Consider the following 24096-nt stretch of genomic DNA (forward strand, 5'->3'; position numbering starts at 1 on the left):
ATTTAAGATCATTTTAGTGAAAGTTTCATGTTCCTATCTCATAGAATTTAAGAACAATGATGAATAAATAATTTTCGAGCAAAATTTAAATGGCCGGCTGAATATATTACCGCAGGAGCCGCGGCCGCAGAATTTAAATGACCATGTCAAAGGGTTAAGGATCAGCTGTTCCATCTGTACATTATGCACAAAACATGGATGGCAGGCATCCCACCATATGCCATGAAATATTCCAGTCTCTCAGAGTTAGCAGAAAGGAAAGTATGATTTGGCACTCTTTAAATACAGCACTTTTCCTTATGTCTTCTACCGGCATTTGTAGCATTTCTGTTGCATTCTCATAGCACAAGTGCATGTTTGCAAATTAAGTACATGAGTAGCCACTGGATGTGTATGTGATGTGCTTTCCCAAGCTTAGCTTGCTTGGGACTAATTCAAATTGTAATATGTGTTACAGTACAAGCCTCTAATTATGAGACTTATGAGGAATGGAGAAACTGGAAAAATTAAAGGTGTGGCAGACAACATGGATCAATGACTACTACCTGAGCCAAAACATTTACTGTACTTAGTGTCAGTTTTAGTGCTGTCAAAAGTCACTCTGAGAGTATCACTGTTCCCACAGTCACTACCACTGACACTACCAGGACTGAGGTTAACCCCTTGAGCGTGACTTTAAGCGGAGCCATTTAAATCTCTAAGCGTGTGCGACGCACCGTCTGCGTCCTCTCAAACCCGTGCTGTAAGCGTGCGCGCCGCATATGTTGCGTCCAAACTTTTCACTAAGAATTCTTAACACCTACGCTCTGATGTATGTACTTCCAGTGAATGTTTATGTAAGCTAATACTGACTTCTTTCATTCCTCGCTATCTGTCTGTGTGTGGTATTTTTTCTACTCACTTTGCTTGGGACAAAGCATTTGGTGTCTGCTGCTTACGAAATAATTGTTCCAACTCACACTCCGACTTGCCTTCAGAGAGATAATTTGTTAGCTAGCTTTCACTGAGTGCTTGTTATCTGTGTGTGTGTGTGTGTTTTTTTTACTGGCTTGGCTTACTGGCGACAAAGAAGCTGTGTCTGATTTACGATGTTACAAACCTAGGGGTTGAAGTTGCCTGACGCCTGTGTCAACATTTAAGAATTTGTTATTCCTTTTCTGCTTTGCGACACACTCTTATCGGAGCCCCATGGCATTTGGTCATGTAACTTGTCTGACGGGACAGTTTCTTGCCCCTGACGCTAATAAAATAGCGCTTTCAAATTGGGTTCCCACAACTTCGAATGAAATTAGGATATTCCTAGGTTTCCTTATGCTGATGGGAATAATTCAGAAACCAAGCCTCACGATGTATTTTAGTAGGAAACATATGTTAGAAACACCATTTTTTCCCAGTGTAATGAGTGAAGGAAGGTTTCCATTTCTGACCAGGTTTCTCCATTTTGTAGATACCACCTATAAGGAAATTGCAAAAAGAGATCCTAAATTGTACAAAATTCTTCCGGTAAGTGAATATTTGAAAAATAAGTTCTAGAAAGTGTACATACCGGGCCAAGAGGTAAGTGTCGATGAATCTTTGTTATTGTGGAAAGGTAGACTTTCGTGGAAACGGTATATTCCTATGAAAGCTTCCCATTTTGGGTTTAAATTTTTTGAACTTTGTGATTCTGCAGGATATTTGTGGAATTTTATAATTACAGTGGATCAGGGATAAAATTAGGCTGTGAAATCACCAAAGACACAGATCTTTTCTCAACAAAAGTTGTTCTAAATTTGTGCGAGAAACTATTAGACTCAGGCAGATGTGTTAAATGGACAATTCTTATAGCAGTCCCGATCTTTTCTAGAGATTAGTTCAGAGGACAACAGATGCTGTTGGAACAGTGAGTATTACGTGCAAAATTATGCCAATAGATCTAAAAAAGAAATTGAAGAAAGGAGAAGTAGTTAGTGCAAAGTGTGGGAAATTGGTGGCGTTGAAGTGGAAGGATAAGCGCGATGTCTCAGTGCTGACTAATAAACATTCAGACGAAATGCAACCCGTAAGTCGAAAGGGTGGATTAGAATTTGTAAATAAACCTATGTGTGTAATAGAGTATAATAAATATATGGGAGGTGTAGACTTGAAAGATCCGCTACTAGAAACATTCTTGCTAGAAAGGAAAAGGCAAAAAGCGTGGTACAAGAAATTATTCAACCACTAAGTAAATATGGCAGTGTTGAATGCTTACATTCTGTACTGCAAGGCTGGTAACAAGAAAGATCATCTGTTATTCAGAATAAACTTAGTGAATAAGATCATAGCAAAGTCCCATGGACAGAATTTAGAAAAGCACAAAGGGAGTCCTTCAGATACCGACATTGAATGTATGAGATTGACAGGTCAGCATTTCATTCAAGAAAATCCCCAAAGCGAAACTTATAAAGGTGGAAGAAGAAGGTGTGTGGTGTCTACACAAAACGGAAAGAGAAAAGAAACCAGATACAGGTGTAAAAACTGCCAGGGACACCATCTCTCTGCATAGACCCCTGTTCTGAGCAATTCCACACCAAGGTAAACTACTAGACACTGGATATGGAGGGCTGGGAAAAAGAAATAGCTTGACAAAATGTAAATACATATTTATAATAATGAACTGTAAACAATTGTAAATATAATATAATTTTTTGGAATTTTTCAAATAGCGATTTCGTTGCTTAAAAATATTTAGATAAATGTCTGCACAAAACCTTCAATGCTTGCGAAAATAAAGCACTGGGAGGGATTTAAATACCCCCGCTTAAACTCACGCTAGATGCATGTAACTGAGCGGACGCATATGGTGCGTCGCACACGCTTGAGGGGTTAATGAATGTATGGTCTGTTACATCTGGAACAATCCCATCTCTTTCCCAATATTGGTGTCCAAGTGTTTCTGTGAGTCTATAAAATCCTTCCCAGTCTTCTTGTGTCAAAAGTGCCACTGAATTTTTGTCACTTGTAGCAATTTTTGTAGGCTCAATCTCCTGTGATGTTTTCATGCACAGTTCTCTTTAGTGTGGCCCACACAAGTTCTATGGAATTTAAACCACATATAACGAGTTAATCTAACTATTGTATGACTACATTTTTCCAACATGTGTTTAATTTTGTAAATCTTTTCTTTGGGTTTCAATGGAAGAATTAGGTTGTACAGCTCATTTTCCACATGGTCTCATTACAGTTCATGCTTTCTTGCAGAGCCAGGAACTCAAGTCTGCTTTTACTGTGTAAGCTGATGGTGGTTTGTCAATTAGTACACAGTGATACAGTGAACTGTGAACACACTGTGTGTGTGTGTGTGTGTATGTGTGTATGTGCTGAGAATCAATTTTTTGACTACCCATTTCTCAAAGTTCACATTATTCATCTGACCATGGCAGTCATCCATTGCATTTCCTGCGCAATATGTAAGCTCCGCATCAAGAAGAAACCCGTTAATTCCTTCCACACGCAACATGATAAGCCTGTTTGCAGATTTCACATTGGTCTAGACACCCACAATTTCTTCATTTTCCAGCATTTATGAAAGGTTAGGTTACTGTCATCCCACGATTCATCAATATAAAATATTAAGTGTCCCTTATCCTGGTACTCCTCCATTTTTATCAGTCAAAAATGTTTGCTCTGGTAAAAGAATTTTTCTCTTTGACCGGCATTTTCTCCATGTATATTGCATGTTTTTACAAACCTCTCCAATGATTTACGGCCCCAACACAAACGTATTTTCTGTTTTACAATGGGTAGCAGCTCTGGTAATGTTGATACTGCATTCCTGAATTGTATTTCTGGTAACACACATATCAAAGTAATCCACAAACACAATGTTACATGATGTTCTCATCTCTCTCCTTGTAATTTCAGAAGCTGGGTCAGATAAGTAGCATTCCTTTGCTTGCTTCCTCGTGATTCTTAATATAAGTACAGAAGACCAGGAATTCCCTGTGTAAGCTGCTACCCTCTCTGTTGCCTTATTAATAAGCAACAACAATAATGTTTGACATGATTACTCATTACAGTTCTCAATTACACTTGTTATTATTTCCATAACCTATCAAAGAATGGTATCATTCTGTGGTGGCAGCATCATTCTGGCACTTGACCTGAACACAGTTATTACAGTAGATGTTTCTATTCATACATACTAAATAAAAAAATCTGTCAGTGGCCACTATGACCTTAAATGATGCTGTACACTTTAGAGATACAAACACAATTGCTTTAGTTCAGTCTGCTTGAGCACTACACATATACAATAGTGTTCAATGTGTTCTGAAATGATGCTATATGTAGCAGGTAGGTCTGTTTCTATTCCCTTCCCCTTCATCCACCCCTTCTTTTTTCACTCCACTTCCTCATCCTGCAAGTCTCAAGATTAGAGTCTCTACCAGTAGTGCTGTCTATAGGATTATACTATATATCTGGAGTAAGACAGTCAGGAAGGGCAGCACCATAGCTCGAGCAGTTAGTCACTGGCTCCCACCGTGGCAGCCCAGGTTCGATCCCGGGTCTGGTAAAGTGGGATTTGTGGTGGACAAAGTGGTGCTGGGGCAGGTTTTCTCCAAGTACTTCGATTTCCCCTGCCAATCTTCATTCCACCAATTGCTCCACAATCACCCTCACCTATCATCTGGGACTGGTACAATAGGCCAGAAGTAGCCACAGTGCAAGGGACTTAGTCCCACCCCACTAGCAATAATAAAAAAAAAAAGACTGTCAGGTATTGTCAATGTTACCACAAAATTTGGCATCATTATGATAGTTACATTCATTTTGTAACACAAATAAAATGTTTTTGGAATGCCTGTTTTTTATGGACAGGTGCTGACATTTTCTAATGGTTATATCTCTTCAAGGAACACCTACATGGTATATATTCATATGAACTTTTTAAAATTATTTTAATGTCTTGAAACCATCCTCTAAAACAGAGCATATAATAATGAGCCACCCTACTTACTACAATTGAGAGAGACCAGAAAGCCATTCTTGCAAAGGTACTAAATGACTTAAAGCTTAGAATTTTATAGCTGCAGAACATACCTGACACAAAAATTTCCTTTCAACACGATGAGTGTTTATTTTGTGGTTAGTGAGCTGTATGCGTTTTGCAAATCTCTTATCACATTCTTCACATGAAAATGGACCTTGTTCTGTTTCATGACGGTTCACTTTGTGCTTCTGGAGGGACGTTCGGAACTTGAACGTTAGGCCACATTCATCACAGAAGAAACTATTAGCACCCCTGTGAAACCAAACACATTGTAACACCCATGATAACTATTGTTTAGCATGTATATGAGGTAGATATAATCGATTTAAAGAATCCAAATACTATTCTATGAAGTAATGCCCATACTCCATTTTAGGTTCTCATTGTGGTGACTATGAAGTGTACTATCTTCTGGGACGGATCCTGTGTAGTCTACCAAGACTATGTGGCATCACATTTTGTAATGGGTGTAAATAGCAGAACATCATGCAGACCTATTTTTAATGAATTAAAGATTTTAACTCTTACCTCCTTGTATATCTTTGAGATGTTGTCCTACTTTCAGAAATATTATGAGGAATTCAGATTTATATGAATGTACGTAAGTCGTACTGAAAGTCATGAGCAACTTTTTTTGCATGCAACCTGGGAACAGCAGATGAAAGAGAGTATGGTGGTAGGTGGAACCAGCTGTTGTGTTAACCTTGAGTGTCTTGTGATGTCAATAGCTTGCATCATGTGACCAGTATCACTACTAACAAAATGGCCGACGATATGTCGTTTCGCCAGCGTACTGTCATCGAATTTCTTGTGAAAGAGGAAATCCCTGCTGCAGAAATTCACCAGAGACTTCAGCGTGCTTATGGAAGTGTGTGCATGGGTGTGAGCAGTGTTCAAAGATGGGTGAAACATTTTAAAGATGGGAACACCAGCATTGAAGATGAGCCTTGGAGCGGTCGTCCTCGAATAGCCTCAACTGAACACAGCAAAGAAAGAGTGGATGAGATCATTCAAGATGACAGGCGTGTGACTGTGGACACAATAGCCCGAAAACTTGGAATAGGGCACAGTGCAGTACAGGAGATGATTGAAAGCTTGGGCTACAGGAAAGTTTGTGCTCGTTGGGTCCAGTGGTTATTGACCGAAGACCACAAAGGTCAGCAAAAAGCCGTCACCTCAGAACTGCTGCAGAGATATGGACACGAAGGCGATGATTTTTTGTTCTGTATTGTGACAGGTGACAAAAGCTGGTTTCACCATTTTGAGCCTGAAACGAAATGGCAGAGTATGGAATGGCACCATTTGCATTCACCATCAAAAAAGGAGGCAAAGACAGTGCCATCAGCTGCGAAGGTGATGGGCACAGTCTTCTGGGATGCAGAGAGGTTTATTCTGGCCGAATTCCTGGAACCTGGGCAAACCACCAATGCTGCTGGTTATGTCCAGACACTGCACAATTTCTGTCATGCATTGTGCGATAAACGTCTGGGACGAAACATCATCATCCTGCATGACAACGCTCGCCCCCATGCTGCTCGCCTCACATTGGAAGCAATTGCAAAGATGGGGTGGGAAGTTCTTCCACACCCCTCCCATAGCCCTGATCTGGTACCCTCCAACTACCATCTTTTCAGATTTGTGAAGGATCAGCTGCGTGGACGTTTTGAGACAAGGGAGGCAATTCAGAAGCAGTGCGTCGGTGTTTTTGGGAGGCTGGAACGGAATTTTACAAAAGCGGAATTTTCAAACTCCCAGAACGCTGGGAGAAATGTGTACAAAGAAGTGGGGATTATGTGGAAAAATAAAGAAAGGTCTGTAAATTGAGGTGGTGCATTTGGTTTGTAAATAATTAAGCATGTAACTTTACAAAAAATTGTTGCTCATGACTTTCAGTACGACCCTCGTATTACTAGAAGGAAAGATGATTTTCAGGTGCCAAATTGTAACATATCAACTTTTAAGAAAAGTGTTATCAATATGGGTATCAAACTGTAGAATAGACTGCCTTTGGAATTAAGAAAATCAGATGGCTTTAAAGACTTTAAACATGGGCTACAAGTATTTTTACTAGATCATCCATTCTATATATGAGGGGGGACCCAAAAATAACCGGAAATGACCTGTTGCGCGCGCATGCTTTGTAGTTACGAGTTGTGCTGCTAGGTGGTGTTAGCGGGGGGTCTCCCGCAACTGTTAGTGAGCTGGCATCAGTCTGAGTTAAGTGGTTTGTCTGTGGTGCTCTGTTGTGTGCGTTCCTGTTTCAACCCTTTGGCGATTAGCGAGATGGCCGACCAGAAGGAACAAAGAGTGCGCGTGAAATTNACCTAGCAGCACAACTCGTAACTACAAAGCATGATCGCGCAACAGGTCGTTTCCGGTTATTTTTGGGTCCCCCTTCGTATTGTATGAGTTTCTCTTAGAGGGACAGTAGTAAGCACAGCAAAACCTCTATTCAGTAATTGATACAGATAACAAATGGTTGCTTGTAGTATCTCAATGTGGTCGGTGATTGATATGGTCATATGTAGGACTCTTTGATTTACTGTAGTACTCTTAAAATTCTCTTGATAAACTCATAAGGTTAACTTGCATTTTGATTTACATATTGTATCTAATTTGATTATTTATCTGGTTTGATATTGTGTTATATTATAATTATAGGTTACCCATGTCAAGAGTGATTATTTATTGTTGAAAAATTCTACTCCTTTAGGCATTTGGTCAAAAAGATTTAAAGAATGATGTATTTAATGATTTGATTTGTTCAAGTGTTACTGTTGTAGGAATTATGAATGCCAAATAAAATGAATGAATGAATTACAGTGATGAAAAAAGACAGTCACTGGGACTTCAAATACCTTTTCACTGAATTATCAAAATTATGAGACTACTGAAGAGACTTCAGTAATTCACATGCTTATCACATTCCTTGTTGATTTTAATGGACATCCACTCTCCTCTGACATGGATATACAGACCATGAAAAATACAACTGTCTGCTTATCTGAGGCAAGCTGACTTTATGAGATGACACATTACTTACTTATACTAACAGACCATAAGCACCTATTTTTATGTAGGACATGAGAAACAAAATATTGTGACGTATTGCACTATGGAGGACATCCAGAATGAGTTCTTCAGTGTAAGCATCAATCTTTTAGACTTATGTTCATGAAATTCAGTGACGACATAAGGTCTCAACAATTCATATAAAGTAAACATGCTTTTCCAGAGCATTCCATTTATGTTAAGTACTTTCTTGCATAAGCTCTATTTCTCTTTTTACTGATGTTTTTGTAAACAAAATGCTATTCTACAAAAACTTAGTAGCAATCAATATATAGTTTGTGCCATAGCTTAAGTGGTTAGTCGCTGGCTTCCCACTGCAGCGGCCCAGGTTCAATCCTGGGTCTGGTCAAGTGGGACTTGTGGTGGACAAAGTGGCACTGGGGCAGGTTTTCTCCGAGTACTTTGGTTTCCCCTGCCAATCTTCATTCCACCAATTGCTCCACAATCACTCTCACCTATCACTGGGGCTGGTACAATAGGCCAGAAGTGGCCGCAGTACAAGGGACTTAGTCTAACCCCACTAGAAAGAAAAAAAATCAATATATAGTTCAAATTTGCAGGGGCCCTGAGTGCAGGAAGGTAAATGACACAACATGTGTGCCATCATCCAATATTTGTGACACAATCCATAATTGTACCCCTTCAGTTCCCTGAATTTTTCTAGTCACCTCTATATAATTATCCTAAAGTGTATCAGAGATTCTGATGAACCTAATCAGTTGATTTTAGGAAGCAGCTTAGATGAAAATTGCAACTTTTTGAAAATTATGATGTACTTTAACACTTATCATTAATTGTAATGGGCTTCTTGTGTCAGAAATGATTTACAGCCATTACAAGGTAAGAGCATCGACAGACATTCAAAGCGCTATATTGTTTCTCTGTTCATTTAACAACACTCTGTTGACTGCTCTGGTTATACAGAGTTAGAAGAAAGATGGCATGATAATTCTATTAATACATACATATGTTTCACATTTCACAAGTCCAAAATACAATGAACATAAAACTGGCCACAAGCATAACACAAACAAACAAACAAAGGAGAAAGACAGTACAAAGCTAAAGAATACTCTAACTAATCATTTACTGTATGCTCCAAAAATTCATCAACTGTAGATAATGAGTTATTCATGAGACACGAAAATAAATTATTTTTAAAACTGATTCTGTCCTTTCTAAGGCTTTGAATGGTCCTTGGCAATCTATTAAATAACCTAATACCAGTAAACATAATGCACTTCTGGAAAACAGAAAGATCTGAAGTTGGTATACTAATTTGATTTTTGCTTCTAGTGTTCAGGCCATGAACCTCTGAACCTGAACAGAAATTATTTTGATTATCTGTCACAAACAACATCAAGGAAAAAATATATTCACATGACAATGGTAAAATGTCTAATTTCTTAAAAAGGCTTCTACATGAGTCTCTGGGTCCCACTCCCAATATGATCCTTATTACTTTCTTTTGTAATTTAAAAACTCCAGAATTATTAGTCGAATTGCCCCAGAGGACCATTCCATACTTAATGATAGAATGAAAGTAGGAAAACTACACCATTTGCAGGGCTTTTAAATTCATAAAATAAGATAAAATCCTAATTACAAAAATAGCAAAACTGAGTTTAGGAAGGATGTATTCCACATGACTCTTCCAATTCAATTTATTATCAATTTGTATACCCAAAAGTTTTATTACACTGACTTCATTCATTACCACATTTCCAAAGGATACTTCCAGCAAAGAGTTGGCAGAATGTTTAGGAGCAAAATTAATAATATTAGTTTTGTTAATATTTAAGATCAACTTGTTTGCTATAAACCAATTTACAATGAGAGACAAGGTATCCACAACTTTGTGCTTAAGCACAAAGTGATTTTTTCCAGTGACCAAAATACTGGTGTCATCCATAAAAACACTGGTAAATTTATTGATGCATATTGGCAAGTCGTTAATATAAATAACAAACAGAAGTGGTCCTAAGATTGACCCCTGAGGAACTCCTTGCTTACCTCTTTTTCATTTGGAGAAATAATCATTATCATCAATTTTGAGATGCACTCTCTTGTTTTCTATCTGATAGACAGGATTTAAACCAATTTAAATTATAACCCTGAACACCATAATACTCTAATTTGGAAATCAATATCTCATGATTAACACAATCAAACGCCTTGGCAAGGTCACAAAAAATCCCAACAGTTAGATGCTTATTATCCCAGGTTTGAAGTATGTCAGTGGTAAGCGAAAAAGCAGCATGATCAGTTGATAAGTCTTTCTAAAACCAAATTGTTCCCGCACAAAGATATTATTCACTTGTAGATGCTGATGTAATTTATGATACATAGTTTTTCTAAAACTTTACTAAATACAGTGAACACAGAAATAGGTCTACAGTTTGCTATGTCAGCTTCATCACATTTTTTATACAAAGGCTTTATGACTGCATACTTCAAACGATCAGGAAATGCACCAGTCATAATAGACATGTTGCAAATATAAGAAAAAGGCTCACTTATAGCAATGCTACACAATTTTAATATTTTTGACGTGATACCATCACAGCCAGAAAACTTCTTTGATTTTAGGGAACAAATTATACTAATAGTTTCTCCCGTAGTTACAGGAATTACTTTCATACGTGGAAAAGCAGTCTGATAAGCATTCTTTAATAATCCAAAAGGTGAATTACTATTATAAACATGTGTTCGTAAATTATCTGCTACACTCAGAAACTATTCATTGAAAACTTTGCTGCATCTTCAAACTGAAAATTCATGTCATCCATTTTAAATGAAGGCATGTGATTGGATATAGTAGACTTATGAAATACATTTCTCATGATATTCCAAGTTTTGATCCTGTTATTGGAAGTTTCAATTAACTAATGATAATGTAGTTTTTTTACTGGACAAATTACTTTTCTTAAAATGAGAATAATTTTTAAAATAAAGTTTTATTTTTGGATCATTAATATGTATACTAATATTAAGTATATAAATTCTTTTACACTGAAAAATATTTTAATTCCAGTAGTAATCCAGCTTTTGTCACTGTCATAAGTAGGACACAAAAACAAAAGAAAATAATCATGACCTATCTTGAGATGTTTTCATGTTTACCTGCACAAAGCCACATGCATTCACACACATATGTAATTGCAGCCAGATATACAGAACTCCTTGTCAATTTCCAAAATTCAAAGGAGAAGTACTACCACTACATTACAATAACTGCAACATTATGCTTACACCTAGTATTTCACTTACTTATGCAATTTCTTTTTATGCAAATTAAGGTCTTTCTTGAACATATATTCCTCAGTACAGATTTCACACTTGTAGGGGCCTTGAGTACAACGTGGAAGATGATAAGACATGCGTCTCATGCTTCGATATTCTTCGTGACACAATCCACACTTGTACTTCTTCAGTGCCTTCAATCTCTCCAGGTTTGTTATCAGCTTATTTCCAGATAACTGTACATATTTATCCTATAAATATAATAAATTTTCTGGTAAACTTAAGCAGTTGATTTTGGGGAGTAAATTAAATGAAAATTGCAACATTCTTGTTAAATGTGTGAGGACCATTTCTTCAGAACTCTAAAATGTGAAGTCTAGACAGCATAATCCTTCTCAAGAAGCTAATACAGTAAGACCTCACTAATTTGGACTTATTGGGAGTGAACCCTTCTCCAAATTATGGACGTGCTACGGAAAATATGTTCAGGGAAGTTATAAAATGGATTTCATGTGTCTTTTTTAGGCAATACAACTTTATTGTGAAATTCAGATTTAACTGTCCCAAAATGTTAAAAAAAAAATGTAAGTTTTGACATCGGTCTTTACAAACATTTTAGGCAGCAGCAATGTGATCATCAAGGCTGTAACACGCCAAAAAAAAAAAAAGTCGTCTGATTTATCACAAATTCCAAATTAGTGAGGTTTTACTGTGGCCATGCCATAGCTCAAGTGGTTAGTCGCTGATGGCCCGGGTTTGATCTGGGGTCTGGTCAAGTGGGATTTGTGGTGGACAAAGTGGCACTGGGACAGTTTTGCCCTGCCAATCTTCATTCCACCAACTGCTCCATTGCTCCACAATCACCCTCACCTATCTATCATCTGGGGCTGGTACAATAGGCCAGAAGTGGCCACAGTACAAGGGACTTAGTCCCACCCCACTACCAATAATAAAAAAAAAAGGTTTTACTGTAATTCCTTAGTTGAAGAAAGGTTTTTTTTTCTCATGGAATGCAAAGATTCATTACCATGTTCATAACACCCAGCTCTGGGCCCTATCCTGGTCAACTAAATCCAGTCTACATGACCATACACTTTCTTTATCATCATCTTTAATATCACACTCCTATCCATGACTACCATTTTAGTCTATTTTCCTTATTTTGAAAAAAATTAAAGGAGGCTCACAAAATCGCCTTGCTATCTGTGTATCCCCCTTAATTTTTTTCATTTTCTATGTGGTATTCATATCAAAGGAAAGCAGGTAATTAGTTCTTCCAGAACTTCTTGTTAATGCTTGTTTTTAGCTTACATATCAGTAATACAAACATGGTAGATGCCTGAACTTGTGAGCAACACTGATTATTGGTGGCTAATGAACTACTGAATATAAAGCACACCCTCACTAATCCAAATTAATTCTGGGGCAGGTCATCCAGATTAAATGATTAACCAGATTAGTGAAGCAAAAGGTAGCCTTAAAAGACAAAAAACTTACAACATGAACAAATGGAAAATTTAATAAGTGCTGCTGAAAATAAATAAATATCACCGTAAAGCTTTTATTGAAAAACTAAAAAAAGGCAATATGTTTATTCATTGATAGAAGACTCAAAAGTTGTACCTATTTTTGAACATAATAATGTAGGTTAGATGAAACTCAAGTTTTGTCTGAAAAACAAGTGACTCATCTGCCTTCCTAAATGCCATGTGTCTAAGTATGCACTGAACTGTGAACAGTATTTTTCATATTTTGAGCCAGATTATCTGACAACTGAATTAGTGAGGGTTTACTGTATAGCATAAACATACAAGAAATATTAAGACTACAGTCTTCTGGAATGATGCTTAAAACTGTTATGTTACTCTGACATTTTAGTAACCATCTATCAGACTACACAGCAACACCTGGACAAGTTCACACTTCATGCCTGAAATGATATTTGGAAGTAAATAGTGACAAACATAGCAACAGTGGAAGAATGTGCTCATCATATCTGACAAATGTAGCGTATACCAAATCTGTATTTATGCAATAAATCATTCGCAAAAATGTACCATAAAAATAGCAACAGATCTATAGGATTAGAAATCAATGGAAGGAGAAAGTGAGTTGACTGAGCTTTATGCAGCTTGTTTGAAACTCCTTGTTATTGTGGGGTGGGGGAGGTGGTGAAGGAAGCCAAAAATTTGTTCAGTCTTCACTCCTCTGAAATTTTGGATCCAAGAACCATTTAACTGATGTCTTGCTCTCTGCCAGCAAAAAGATTACATTCATGGCCTGGAGAGTACAAATCTGCTGATCACACAAAAAGAAAAAGAAACCTGCTTACCAGTATGGTCCCTTCATTTAGGCAGTTTCCTCCATTCTTACAAATATGAACCTCAAACTCCTTGTGAGTTTTGTATACCACTAAACATGTCTTACAGCATAAGAAAGGCAAATTCTCAGGCAATAACTGAATTTCATCATTCAGCCCTGTAGAGTCTTCAGAGACAGTGCATAACCCATTGCTGATTTCTTCAGTGGCGATGTCATTTCCCACTTTATGAGTCTGCAATGAAACATACACAGGAATATATGAATATGGATCAGGAATAGAAAGGTGTTCACCAGTTTTCATATAGTGCAAATACATTCTGTGTTTCTGAATGTGTTCTGATGTTCCTTTTCTTCAGACTGAAGTACCAATTTTTTGTCTAAGTTTACCTTAAAATAAACTGTACTAAAACAATTAAATTTCTTAATTCCTAAATCACACATCATTAATGAACTCTTACTTAACACTTGTAATTATGTGTACATTAGACTAATCGTCTATATGCATCTTTAATAAACTTAAATATTCTTATGTATGACTTGAGGTTTTCACAGCGGTGACTATGAAGAAAGGCGTCTTCTGGGATGTGGTGCCATGTAGAAATTGTGTTAATCAATGTTTCGGAGGAATGCATCGCCTCCATCTTCAGGGTAGGAGACAAGAAGAAATCCGCGAGCGAACCAGCAGAGCAGGTGCAACAGACTGAGTCCAGCTGAGTAAACACAGCTGTACAAGAGGAGAGAAGGAGTGTGGCTACAGAGGGAAACAGTAGAGAGGGGGAGGGGGAAGGGTCTGGTGGAATAGACAGCAGGTAGTGGGCCAGAGCTGGTATAGAGTATGTGTTAGGGGGAGAGAAGGGAAGGTTAAATGGAGGGCATTAATCCTGTAGCTCGGGGGCTGCGATGGACCTGAGTGGCCTATAGGGTCTGCCCTATTTCGGAGGTTATTTGAGGGAACAGATGAAGGCTTCGATAACTTGCTGAGACAAAACCCCACCTCTCTGTTCATATTGTCGGGATGGAGGTCAATCTCAATGGCCTCCCTAATGATGCGATCCATATAACGGGTCTTGATGGCGAGGATGGAGGTATTATGAAGCTGAATGTGATGTCCCAAATCAATACTATGTTCAGCAACAGCTGACTTGTCTGGATGTTCGAGACGGATGTGCTGCTGATGCTCCTTCAACCTCGTGTCCACAGAATGGCCTGTCTGCCCAGTATAGACCTTGCTGCACTCGCATGGGATACTGTATACATCTGGTGTCCTTAGTCCCAGGTTTTCTTTGACCGGCTGGAGGCAGGCTCACTGATTTGATGTTGTGCTGGGACAGCACTCTGCTAATACGGTTGAATATAGTCCCGACATAAGGCAGGAAGGCAACTGAGTCCAGTTTACCTTCGGGCTGACTGATGTTCAGCCGACAGTTGAGAACTCTGTGGATCTGTTCTGCCTGCCCCAGGAGTACCAACTCTGCATGTAGGTTGTCTTGATTGCATAGAGCTCTAGCCCTGTGCACCAATGTCGAAAGTACAGCTCCATCCTGACAATATGAAAAGAGAGATGGGGTTTTGTCTCAGCAAGTCATGGAAGCCTCTCATCTGTTCCCTCAAGTAACCTCTGAAATACTGCAGACCCTATAGGTCACTCAGGTCCATCGCAGCCCCCAAGCTACAGGGTTAATGCCCTCCATTTAACCTTCCCTTCTCTCCCCCTAACACATACTCCATAGCAGCTCTGGCCCACTAGCTGCTGGCTATTCCACCAGATCCTTCCCCTCCCCCTCTCTATTATGTGTATTACCCTATGTAGCCACACTCCTTCTCTCCTTCTCTTATACAGCTGTGTTTACTCCACTGGATTCAGTCTGTTGCACCTGCTCTGCTGGTTCGCTCTTCTAACCTGAAGATGGAGGCAATACGTTCCTCCGAAACATTGGTTAACACAATTTCTACATGGCACCACATCCCAGAAGACGGCTTTCTTAAATATTCTTATTTACCATCGCATTCTGGTTCCAAAATTGAAAGGGTGTGACAGCAATTATCTCATACTACTTACCTCTGTGGTGACACACAGTAACAAGGCTTGTAAATATGAAACAAATCACTTCATGCAATTATTGGCTTGAACAAAAAACAGGACAATGGATAATGTCTAAAAAGCCAATAACAGTATTAATATATCATCATCACAAACTTTTAGATCTTAAATCACTTTATGCATTAAACCATACATTTTGTCTTCATGACAAAACAACTGAGAATATGGATGATTTTTACATATTTTGCCATAGTATCTCTCATAACAACAGTCAGGGAGCAAAGAGAGATGTAAACGGGGATCCAGAAGGATTTTACATTATAAATACCAATGATCAGTTAACAAAACTATATATTCTTCTAAATGAAGCTTACCCTGCTTGTATGTGCAGTTAAGAATCTTCGTGCAGTGAACACCATTTCACAGTGATTACAGCTGTATATTTTGCTGCCTCTAGATTTTGCTTTGGTTGTTGATGATACATCTTTCTGACACTTTGCAACATGTATTACTAATTTTGTTTCAGTAACAAAACTGCTATAAATGGCATAAAAGTCAGGAATTAGTTCTGTCTGTCACCTATTTATTGCAAACACAATGAAGGAATAGAGTACAGAATTGAGAGTGAAGAGAAAATGTGCAAGAAGAAAGTAATTCCAGTTTACTTCTACTCTTCCAAATTATACAGGAAGCTGTTTATTCTTACACCACAGTTAAAGTTTTACATGACTGCTCAAATTGTCATATAGCATACTCCTGCTTATCTGGGGTTCAGTTTGCCCATATGGCATTTTATGAGCATTCACAACCTTGCAGAGTACTTATTAAGATCACTCAGTGTGTCTATCTATGGTACAAATGGTACATGTGAAACAACTCAAGAACTACTGGATGGATTTTAATAAAATTTTTAACAACACTTTGCATGAAGAGCAATATGCCCTCCTGCATGAAACTCAAGTGTAAGTTGCTAAATGTTTAAATTTTATTTTTTGAATTCTTATTATAATTTGACAAAATATAAATTTGGCCTACATTTTTACTTTAGTACCTAAATGTATTTTTTACTGTTAAATACACATGTAACTGAAAAATATTACAGCTAAAATATTTCATGTCATCTATATATTTTTCATACAGTGAGACTGATCAAGTGGGTACTTTGATCTAACTAACTGCTACTTGCCGATTCCTGAATGTAAAATGATGAAGACAGAAATCAAGAAATTTAAAAACTCTGTGATATTAGTCTGCAAGTGAACTATGCTGACAGAGTGACAGCTGCTTGTCGGCAAATTTAGTGCCAATTTCAGCGGATAGAGGGTGTCGTGTGATCAGTGCAATGAATCCCCATGGCCATTACTTTCAGTTTTCTAGACCGGACCCGCTATTTCCTTGAAAGAGTTCCTCAAATATCATCACAAGGCTGAGTGGACCCCGTTCCAGACCCACTACTTCTCAGAAAATATCTGGTAGAGCCGGAAACGAACCCAGACCTCTGGATCTGTAGCCAGGAACTATGACCACTAGACCACAGACTAAGATATACATAATGTAAAATTACAAATCACAATACCAGTTGCAGCAGCTATTTGCTTGTTATAATAGATCCCTTCCCATGTATAGTCCTATCACTTTACCATTACCTTAGGGCTTGCAAGAGGGTAGAGATGTAGGTATGGATTTGTTGGCAAATACTAACAGTTAATTGCCAGAAGATTACTTATATTCAGTTGTATCACTATACCTGATTGGCCACTGCTTTTCTGTGAGTAATTCTGCCATATAATTTGATATTGTCATGTGTGACTAGACATGGGGTTTGGTTTGATAATTGGATTGATTAAACATTTGTAACTTGTTGCTGCAAATAATTATAACATTTTCACTAATCTACATGCTCTATAAATCACTCTAACTAATGCACACATAAATCTTCTGGCTTCACTAGTCATTGCTTGGTAGCGGTGTCTAAAAATGCAACTCAAGATTCTAAACTGGTAAACACCCACTTTGACCTCTGACTCATGGCTCATGTTTCCTGATAGTTCTCCCCATGAATCCTTGGCACGGACTGCACAGAAAACATCACTTCCAGCAGTTCCTCTATTGCTGAGTGTTTATTTGTTGCCACAGACACGTGTTTACCATGCTATTTCCTAGCAATGGGTACCTTTATTTGTTAAACTAATCTGGCTCTCACCGGTCATATCACAATGTAGATGATAGGTAACAAATGATGACCATATGCTTGCTAACATACCACTAGTCATTGCTTGGTAGTGGTGTCTAAAAATGTAACTTAAGATTCTAGACTGGTAACCTCCCACTTTGACCTCTGACTCATCGCTCATGTTTCCTGATGGTTCTCCCCATGAATCCTTGGCACGGACTGCACAGAAAACATCACTTCTAGCAGTTCCTCTATTGCTGTGTGTTTATTTGTTGCCACGGACACGTGTTTACCATGCTATTTCCTAGCAATGGGTGCCTTTATTTGTTAAACTAATCTGGCTCTCAGCGGTCATATCACAACGTAGATGATAGGTAACAAATGATGACCATATGCTTGCTAACATCATGGCGCTAAACACTCCAGTGCACAGCTATCAGCAAACTGACCCACACTCTTTTTCAGGGTTCAGTTTCTCACAGTGGACTCATGAAACCAATCAGCCACCATAAAATAATAATACTGTAAAGACTCTGAGTTTATATCTTACCAATTAGATACTGTCCAACTTTACCTGTTGCACATCTCACACTTAAAACATTTACTGACTTCATAAATTTCAGATCCTGTTTCAGTCTTTCTTACTGGTTTTCCTTGATTTTCACTTTTCTTTTGTGATAACTTCTCTGATCTCTGTTTTAATCTTGTACTTCCAGCTTCCTTACTTGATACTGTACTAACAGATAACTTAGAGTTCTTAATGGGAAGTCGAATTTCAGAATGATTATTGTCATCATTGAATAAAGAAAATTCTAATGAGTCCTTCTTTCCAGTTGAATCTTCTGTTTTGATTGACAGCACTACTGGTTCACTCATCCGAGAATCTGACCCTCTTATGTTTAAGTCTGAATTACAGACTGAAATCTGGAGTGTGTCTACAAAATCCTTCTGTTCACTTGTTTCCTGAGAGAGAAGCTGAAAATGTGAAATGTAATTACTTTCAAGAAAAACTTAATTTCATCAATAAATATACTTAAATTTCAAAATAATTAACATATGAATACCTGTAGTTGACTTGCCAGCTCTGTTACAATGGCCAGGAAATGGGCTGTTAATGGATCCAACAATCCTATTTTCACCTTATAATTAAATATCAAGGTTTCAAAAATGTCAAGTGTTGCAGCCTGAAATAAATGATTGCAACATTCACAGTTAATGCACGTTATGGAATGATCTTCATGAACTAAACTCACATCAACCTAACCAACATACATCAAAAATCACTCTGGAATGTACTGGTAGAATATTCATACTTCAATATGCACTTTTAAGCATTTAAATATTCAATTGTTAAACATTGCATGTAAAGAAAACATACAAAACATAAATAACAAACAGTGAACTGTAATTGATTAAATGTTTTATTCAATTTACTGCACACATTTACAATTGCTAACATATTACCTGCTGTCATGGAGTAAAAATATAGCAGAAGGTAATTAAGCACATTTGTAGAAGATTAATCAGTAACTGATAAACAAGACTGTTCTAAGAATAATCACGAACAACAATATATATCTTGAACCTATTGAAGGGTGCACACATATTTCGGATGATTTCAGATTCAAATCTGTATTTAATGAGACTATGGATGTGTATTGTTTTCTTCATGCTGCAAAGATGATCTCAACAAAAGTGTCAGCTACTGAACCTATGTGGGGTTTACAATATTCAACAGACTGAAATACATACTGCTGAGCAATTAGTACCTGATGTTTAAACTGTTACTGAAAAGCTAAGAAGGTATAAACCACCAGATACTAACCAAATTCCATTAGGACTGATCCAAACTGGAGGTGAACATTACTCTATGAGATTCACAGACTTATTAGTTCTTTTTTTTATTTGTTTCATTCTGGTCCATCACACTAACAATATTAGAAATGATAAAACAATTCCATCCAGTGTGACTGTTGAAGCTTTTACTACTTCACTTCATAACACCCTAACATGTTTCGGTCCCTACAGACCATCATCGGAGGGCACATCAATACTTTTAGAAACTACTATTACATTGGGTGTTTTGATTTTTAAAATACATATATATGCAATATTCGTACTACACACTTTATACAAAAGTAAAAACAACACAGCACACTATGAACAAACATAGGACAACAACAAGAATTACCTTCCAAAGAAAGACAGGCGGCACAAGTTCGGCCCTGTCAAGAAAAATGAAAGGACAAGGGACATGAACCTATTTGGTTAAAGAATTTTAACTTAAATAGCAAAAAGTTATAAAAGAAAAAACTTTAATGCATCAAGGACAGTTGCTGTAGTTGTAAGAAATTTGGATTTTGTATAAAGTGTATATTACAAATATTGTATATTTATGTATTTTTAAATCAAAACACCCAATGTAATAGTAGTTCCTAAAAGTATTGATGTTCCTTCCGATGATGGTCTATAGGGTCTATTGTTTTATCATTCTATTTGGAATAAGAAAGGGGTGCCATGGCAGTGGAAGGAACACATTATTGTTAATACTTTTAAAGCAGTGATTAAATTGACTGTCGTAATTACTGAGGGACATCACTTTTATCAAATACAAAATTTTATCCAACATTCTTCTATCAAGGTCAACTCCATACTTTAAATAAAGTACTGGAAATTGTTGGTGTGAACTTTAATGTAACAGATCAATTTTATAAATTATTTGGAGAAACTAGATATGATTTTACATAAACTATACCATGAGAGTTATAATATAATTATATGTGGTGACATAAATGTAAATTACTTATATGATGATAACAGAAAAAAGCAATTATATGCTATTTTGTATTCTTATAATGTTTTTAGTATTGTAACATTTCCCACCAGAGTGGGCATGTCCACAAGTACTATAACTGATAATTTCTTTTACTGATATAACTAGAACTGGTAAATATCATGATGCCCAGGTGTTAATACCACATAAAGTACAGAATCGGGGGCAACATGAAAAGGTTGATAATGACACCATAGCAAATTTTCAATTCCAATTATGCCAGGAAACATGGGGATCAGTCTTTGATGAAAAGACCAACAAGAGTTTCAATTTATTTTTAAATATATATTTGAGATTGTTGAGATCTGTTTTATCCAAATTACATTTAATATACTTGAGAATTTATTACTCTAATTTCCCTTTAATTCAGAAAAAATGTATCCAAAAAAATAATTCTTGGATCACACCAGGAATAATGAAATCTTGTAAACATAAACGAGAAATCTACAATGGACTAAGGAATAAAAAGAATCATAATTTGAGAGTTTATTACAGAAACTATTCTTAAATACTGAGTGTTATATAAAATTGAATATGATAAATTAATCCTATATTCCCACAATAAAATAAAAACTACTTGGAGTATTATAAAGAAAGAAGTAGGTAGGCATACAAATACGATATAAAAAGAAATAGAATATAATAAAATCTCTCAAATTAATAAACTTGTGTGGATATGATGAGATATCACCCATTATTTTAAAAATAAGCTCGCCATTTATTTCACCTACAAACTATATATGCAATAAAATGTTAAGGGGAGGAGTTTTTTTCTGACAGTATAAATTTGTGATAATAAAACCCTTGTATAAGAATGTGATATATGGGATATGTCTAATTTTAGACCTGTATCACTTTTAACCTCTTTCTCAAAAATATTTGAAACTATAATATATACAAGAACTTTAGAACATCTTAATAAGTATATCCTAAGTACTGACCAATATGAATTTAGGAAAGGATTAAAAACAGATAATACAATTTACAAATTGACTACAGAGATTCTAAATTCTATGAACAACAAACAATTAGTGGCAGGAGATTTTTGGGATCTGGAGAAAGCCTTTGACTGTGTCGATCATGATATCTTGTTGTCCAAACTTAAATTTTATGGCATTACTGGGAAAGATCATGCACTTTATGAATCTTATTTAAGTAACAGATATATTAGAACAGTAATACATAAAAGTGATGTGAATACAGTATCCTCAGACTGGCTTATTGTTAGGCAGGGAGATGTGCAAGGGTCTGTATTAGGATCTTTGTTGCTTCTCTTATATATAAATGACTTGCCTAAAATATTAAACATTTTCTACAGCTATAATTTCTGCCGATGATACTAGCATCTTATTTTCACATTCTAATATAAATGATCTTAACAGGAATATTCTTATAACAACTGAAATCTTAAATGGATTGTTTAGCGCTAATAAATTATATTTAAACTTTAACAAGACACACTGTATTCAATTTAAAACTAAGACAAAAATTTCTGATACTTTTACAATAAATCATAATAATAGGTTTATCAACAGTACCCTCAGTACTAAATTCTTGGGAGTTATAAGTGATAGCGCCTTAATATGGAAGAATCATATGATTTACCTGTAAAAAAAATTAAGTAAGGCTTGTTATGTCATTATAAATATGAAATATTATATGTCTATTTCAGCTCTGAAGGTAATCTATTTTCCTTTCTTCACTCTTTAATAAGCTATGCTACCATCTTTTGGGGAAACTCATCTCATAGGCCTACTATTTTATTTCTCCCAAAAAAGGCGATCAGAGTGATGTTGGGATATGGCAATAGAGTTTTGTGTAGAAACGTATTTAAAGAGTTAAATATTTTATCATTTGCATCACAATATATATTTTCATTGTTAGTATTTGTATTGCAAAATAAAGTTCTTTTTCCATCAAACACTGATTCTCATACTTTTATTATTAGACAAAGACAAGATTTGTATCTACCTCAAGGTAATTTAACTATTCATCAAAAAGGAGTTTATTATGTGGGTAAAAAAATATTTAATAAATTGCCCACAGAGATCAAGAACACATCTTAAAGCAAGCTCTGTTTACATCAGTTCACCACTGAATCATTTGTGTAATCAAACTTTGTCATCATGGATTTTTCCGCAACGTTTAAAATATACTGTAGTGAAACCACCTTTTAAAAAAGGCGAGAGAAAATGCATTTCGAACTACAGACCAATATCCATACTGATTTCATTCTCAAAAGTTTTTGAAAAAGTTATATATAACAGATTACTTGAACACTTAAATTCTAACAACATATTAGTTAAAGAACAGTTTGGGTTTAGGAAAGACCAAACCACAGAAAAAGCAACCTATGAACTAACCAAAAATATTTTAAATGCTCTCAATAACAGATTAATAGTGGGAGGGATTTTCTGTGATTTAGCAAAAGCTTTTGATTGTGTAAATCATGATATCTTACTATTGAAATTAAATTTCTATGGAATAACTGGCAAAGCTAATGAATGGATCAAATCATACCTCAAAAATAGGTACCAAAGAGTGGAGATAAAAAGTAAAAATTCCAGTTCTAATGCATTTTCAAACTGGGGAATCATAAAACATGGTGTTCCACAGGGATCAATTTTGGGGCCCCTGCTTTTTCTGCTTCTCTAGATAAATGATTTATCAAAAACCATCAACAATAAATCTAAACCAATTCTATTTGCAGATGACACTTTAAAAATGATATAAATTTTGTATTTGAAGCTTTAGATAGATGGTTTGAAGCCAATAAACTCTCACTAAATTTTGATAAAACCCATTACATACCATTCTCAATTAAAAACAGCCACCAAATTGATCTGGTCATCAGTTATGCCAACAAATTAATCTGTAAAGCACCTGATATAAAATTCCTTGGAATACATGTATACAGTACTCCGTCTTGGAAAATACATATAGAACAAACTATACCTAAATTTAGTGCAGCTTGCTATGCAATGAGATCGATTAAGCCCTTTATGCCACAGGAAACATTGAAGATGGTTTACCATGCCTACTTTCATTCTATTATGAACTATGGATTAATATTCTGGGGGAACTCTTCACATAGTGTAAAAATTTTTAAGATACAAAAGAATATAATTAGCATCATTACAGAACGTAGAAGTAGAGATTCATGTAGATTTATTTAAGAGATTAAAAATTCTACCTCTTCAATCACAATACATATTATCGCTTCTCTTATTTGTTGTATACAACAAAAATAAATTTGAATTAAATTCCAATATCTATAACATGAATACTAGACAAAAATATAACTTCCATCTACCTTCATCAAACTTATCACTATATCAAAAAGGAGTCTACTTTTCTGGCATAAAAGTGTACAATAGTCTCCCACAAAGTATCAAAAACTT

The 24096-nt window shown here is 36.2% G+C and overlaps 1 protein-coding gene across 2 annotated transcripts in view; it reads right to left on the minus strand.

Moving 5' to 3' along the window:
• LOC111872726 (zinc finger protein 271) overlaps positions 1–24096 on the minus strand; it is a 49459-nt gene that overhangs the window by 17044 nt on the left and 8319 nt on the right. The window contains exons 2-7 of one of the 2 annotated variants that reach the window (XM_023866885.2): positions 18927–19046; positions 18437–18837; positions 16064–16223; positions 13659–13880; positions 11354–11577; positions 5062–5263 (exon numbers count right to left, since the gene is read on the minus strand). In XM_023866885.2, the coding sequence (XP_023722653.1) occupies positions 5062–5263; positions 11354–11577; positions 13659–13880; positions 16064–16223; positions 18437–18837; positions 18927–19046 (1329 nt within the window). Of the gene's footprint in view, positions 1–5061; positions 5264–11353; positions 11578–13658; positions 13881–16063; positions 16227–18436; positions 18838–18926; positions 19047–24096 lie in introns of both variants that reach the window. The other variant, XM_023866884.2, reaches the window with a different exon arrangement.

Source organism: Cryptotermes secundus, unplaced genomic scaffold, assembly GCF_002891405.2.
Source record: "Cryptotermes secundus unplaced genomic scaffold, Csec_1.0 scaffold1014, whole genome shotgun sequence".
NCBI lineage: Eukaryota > Metazoa > Arthropoda > Insecta > Blattodea > Kalotermitidae > Cryptotermes > Cryptotermes secundus.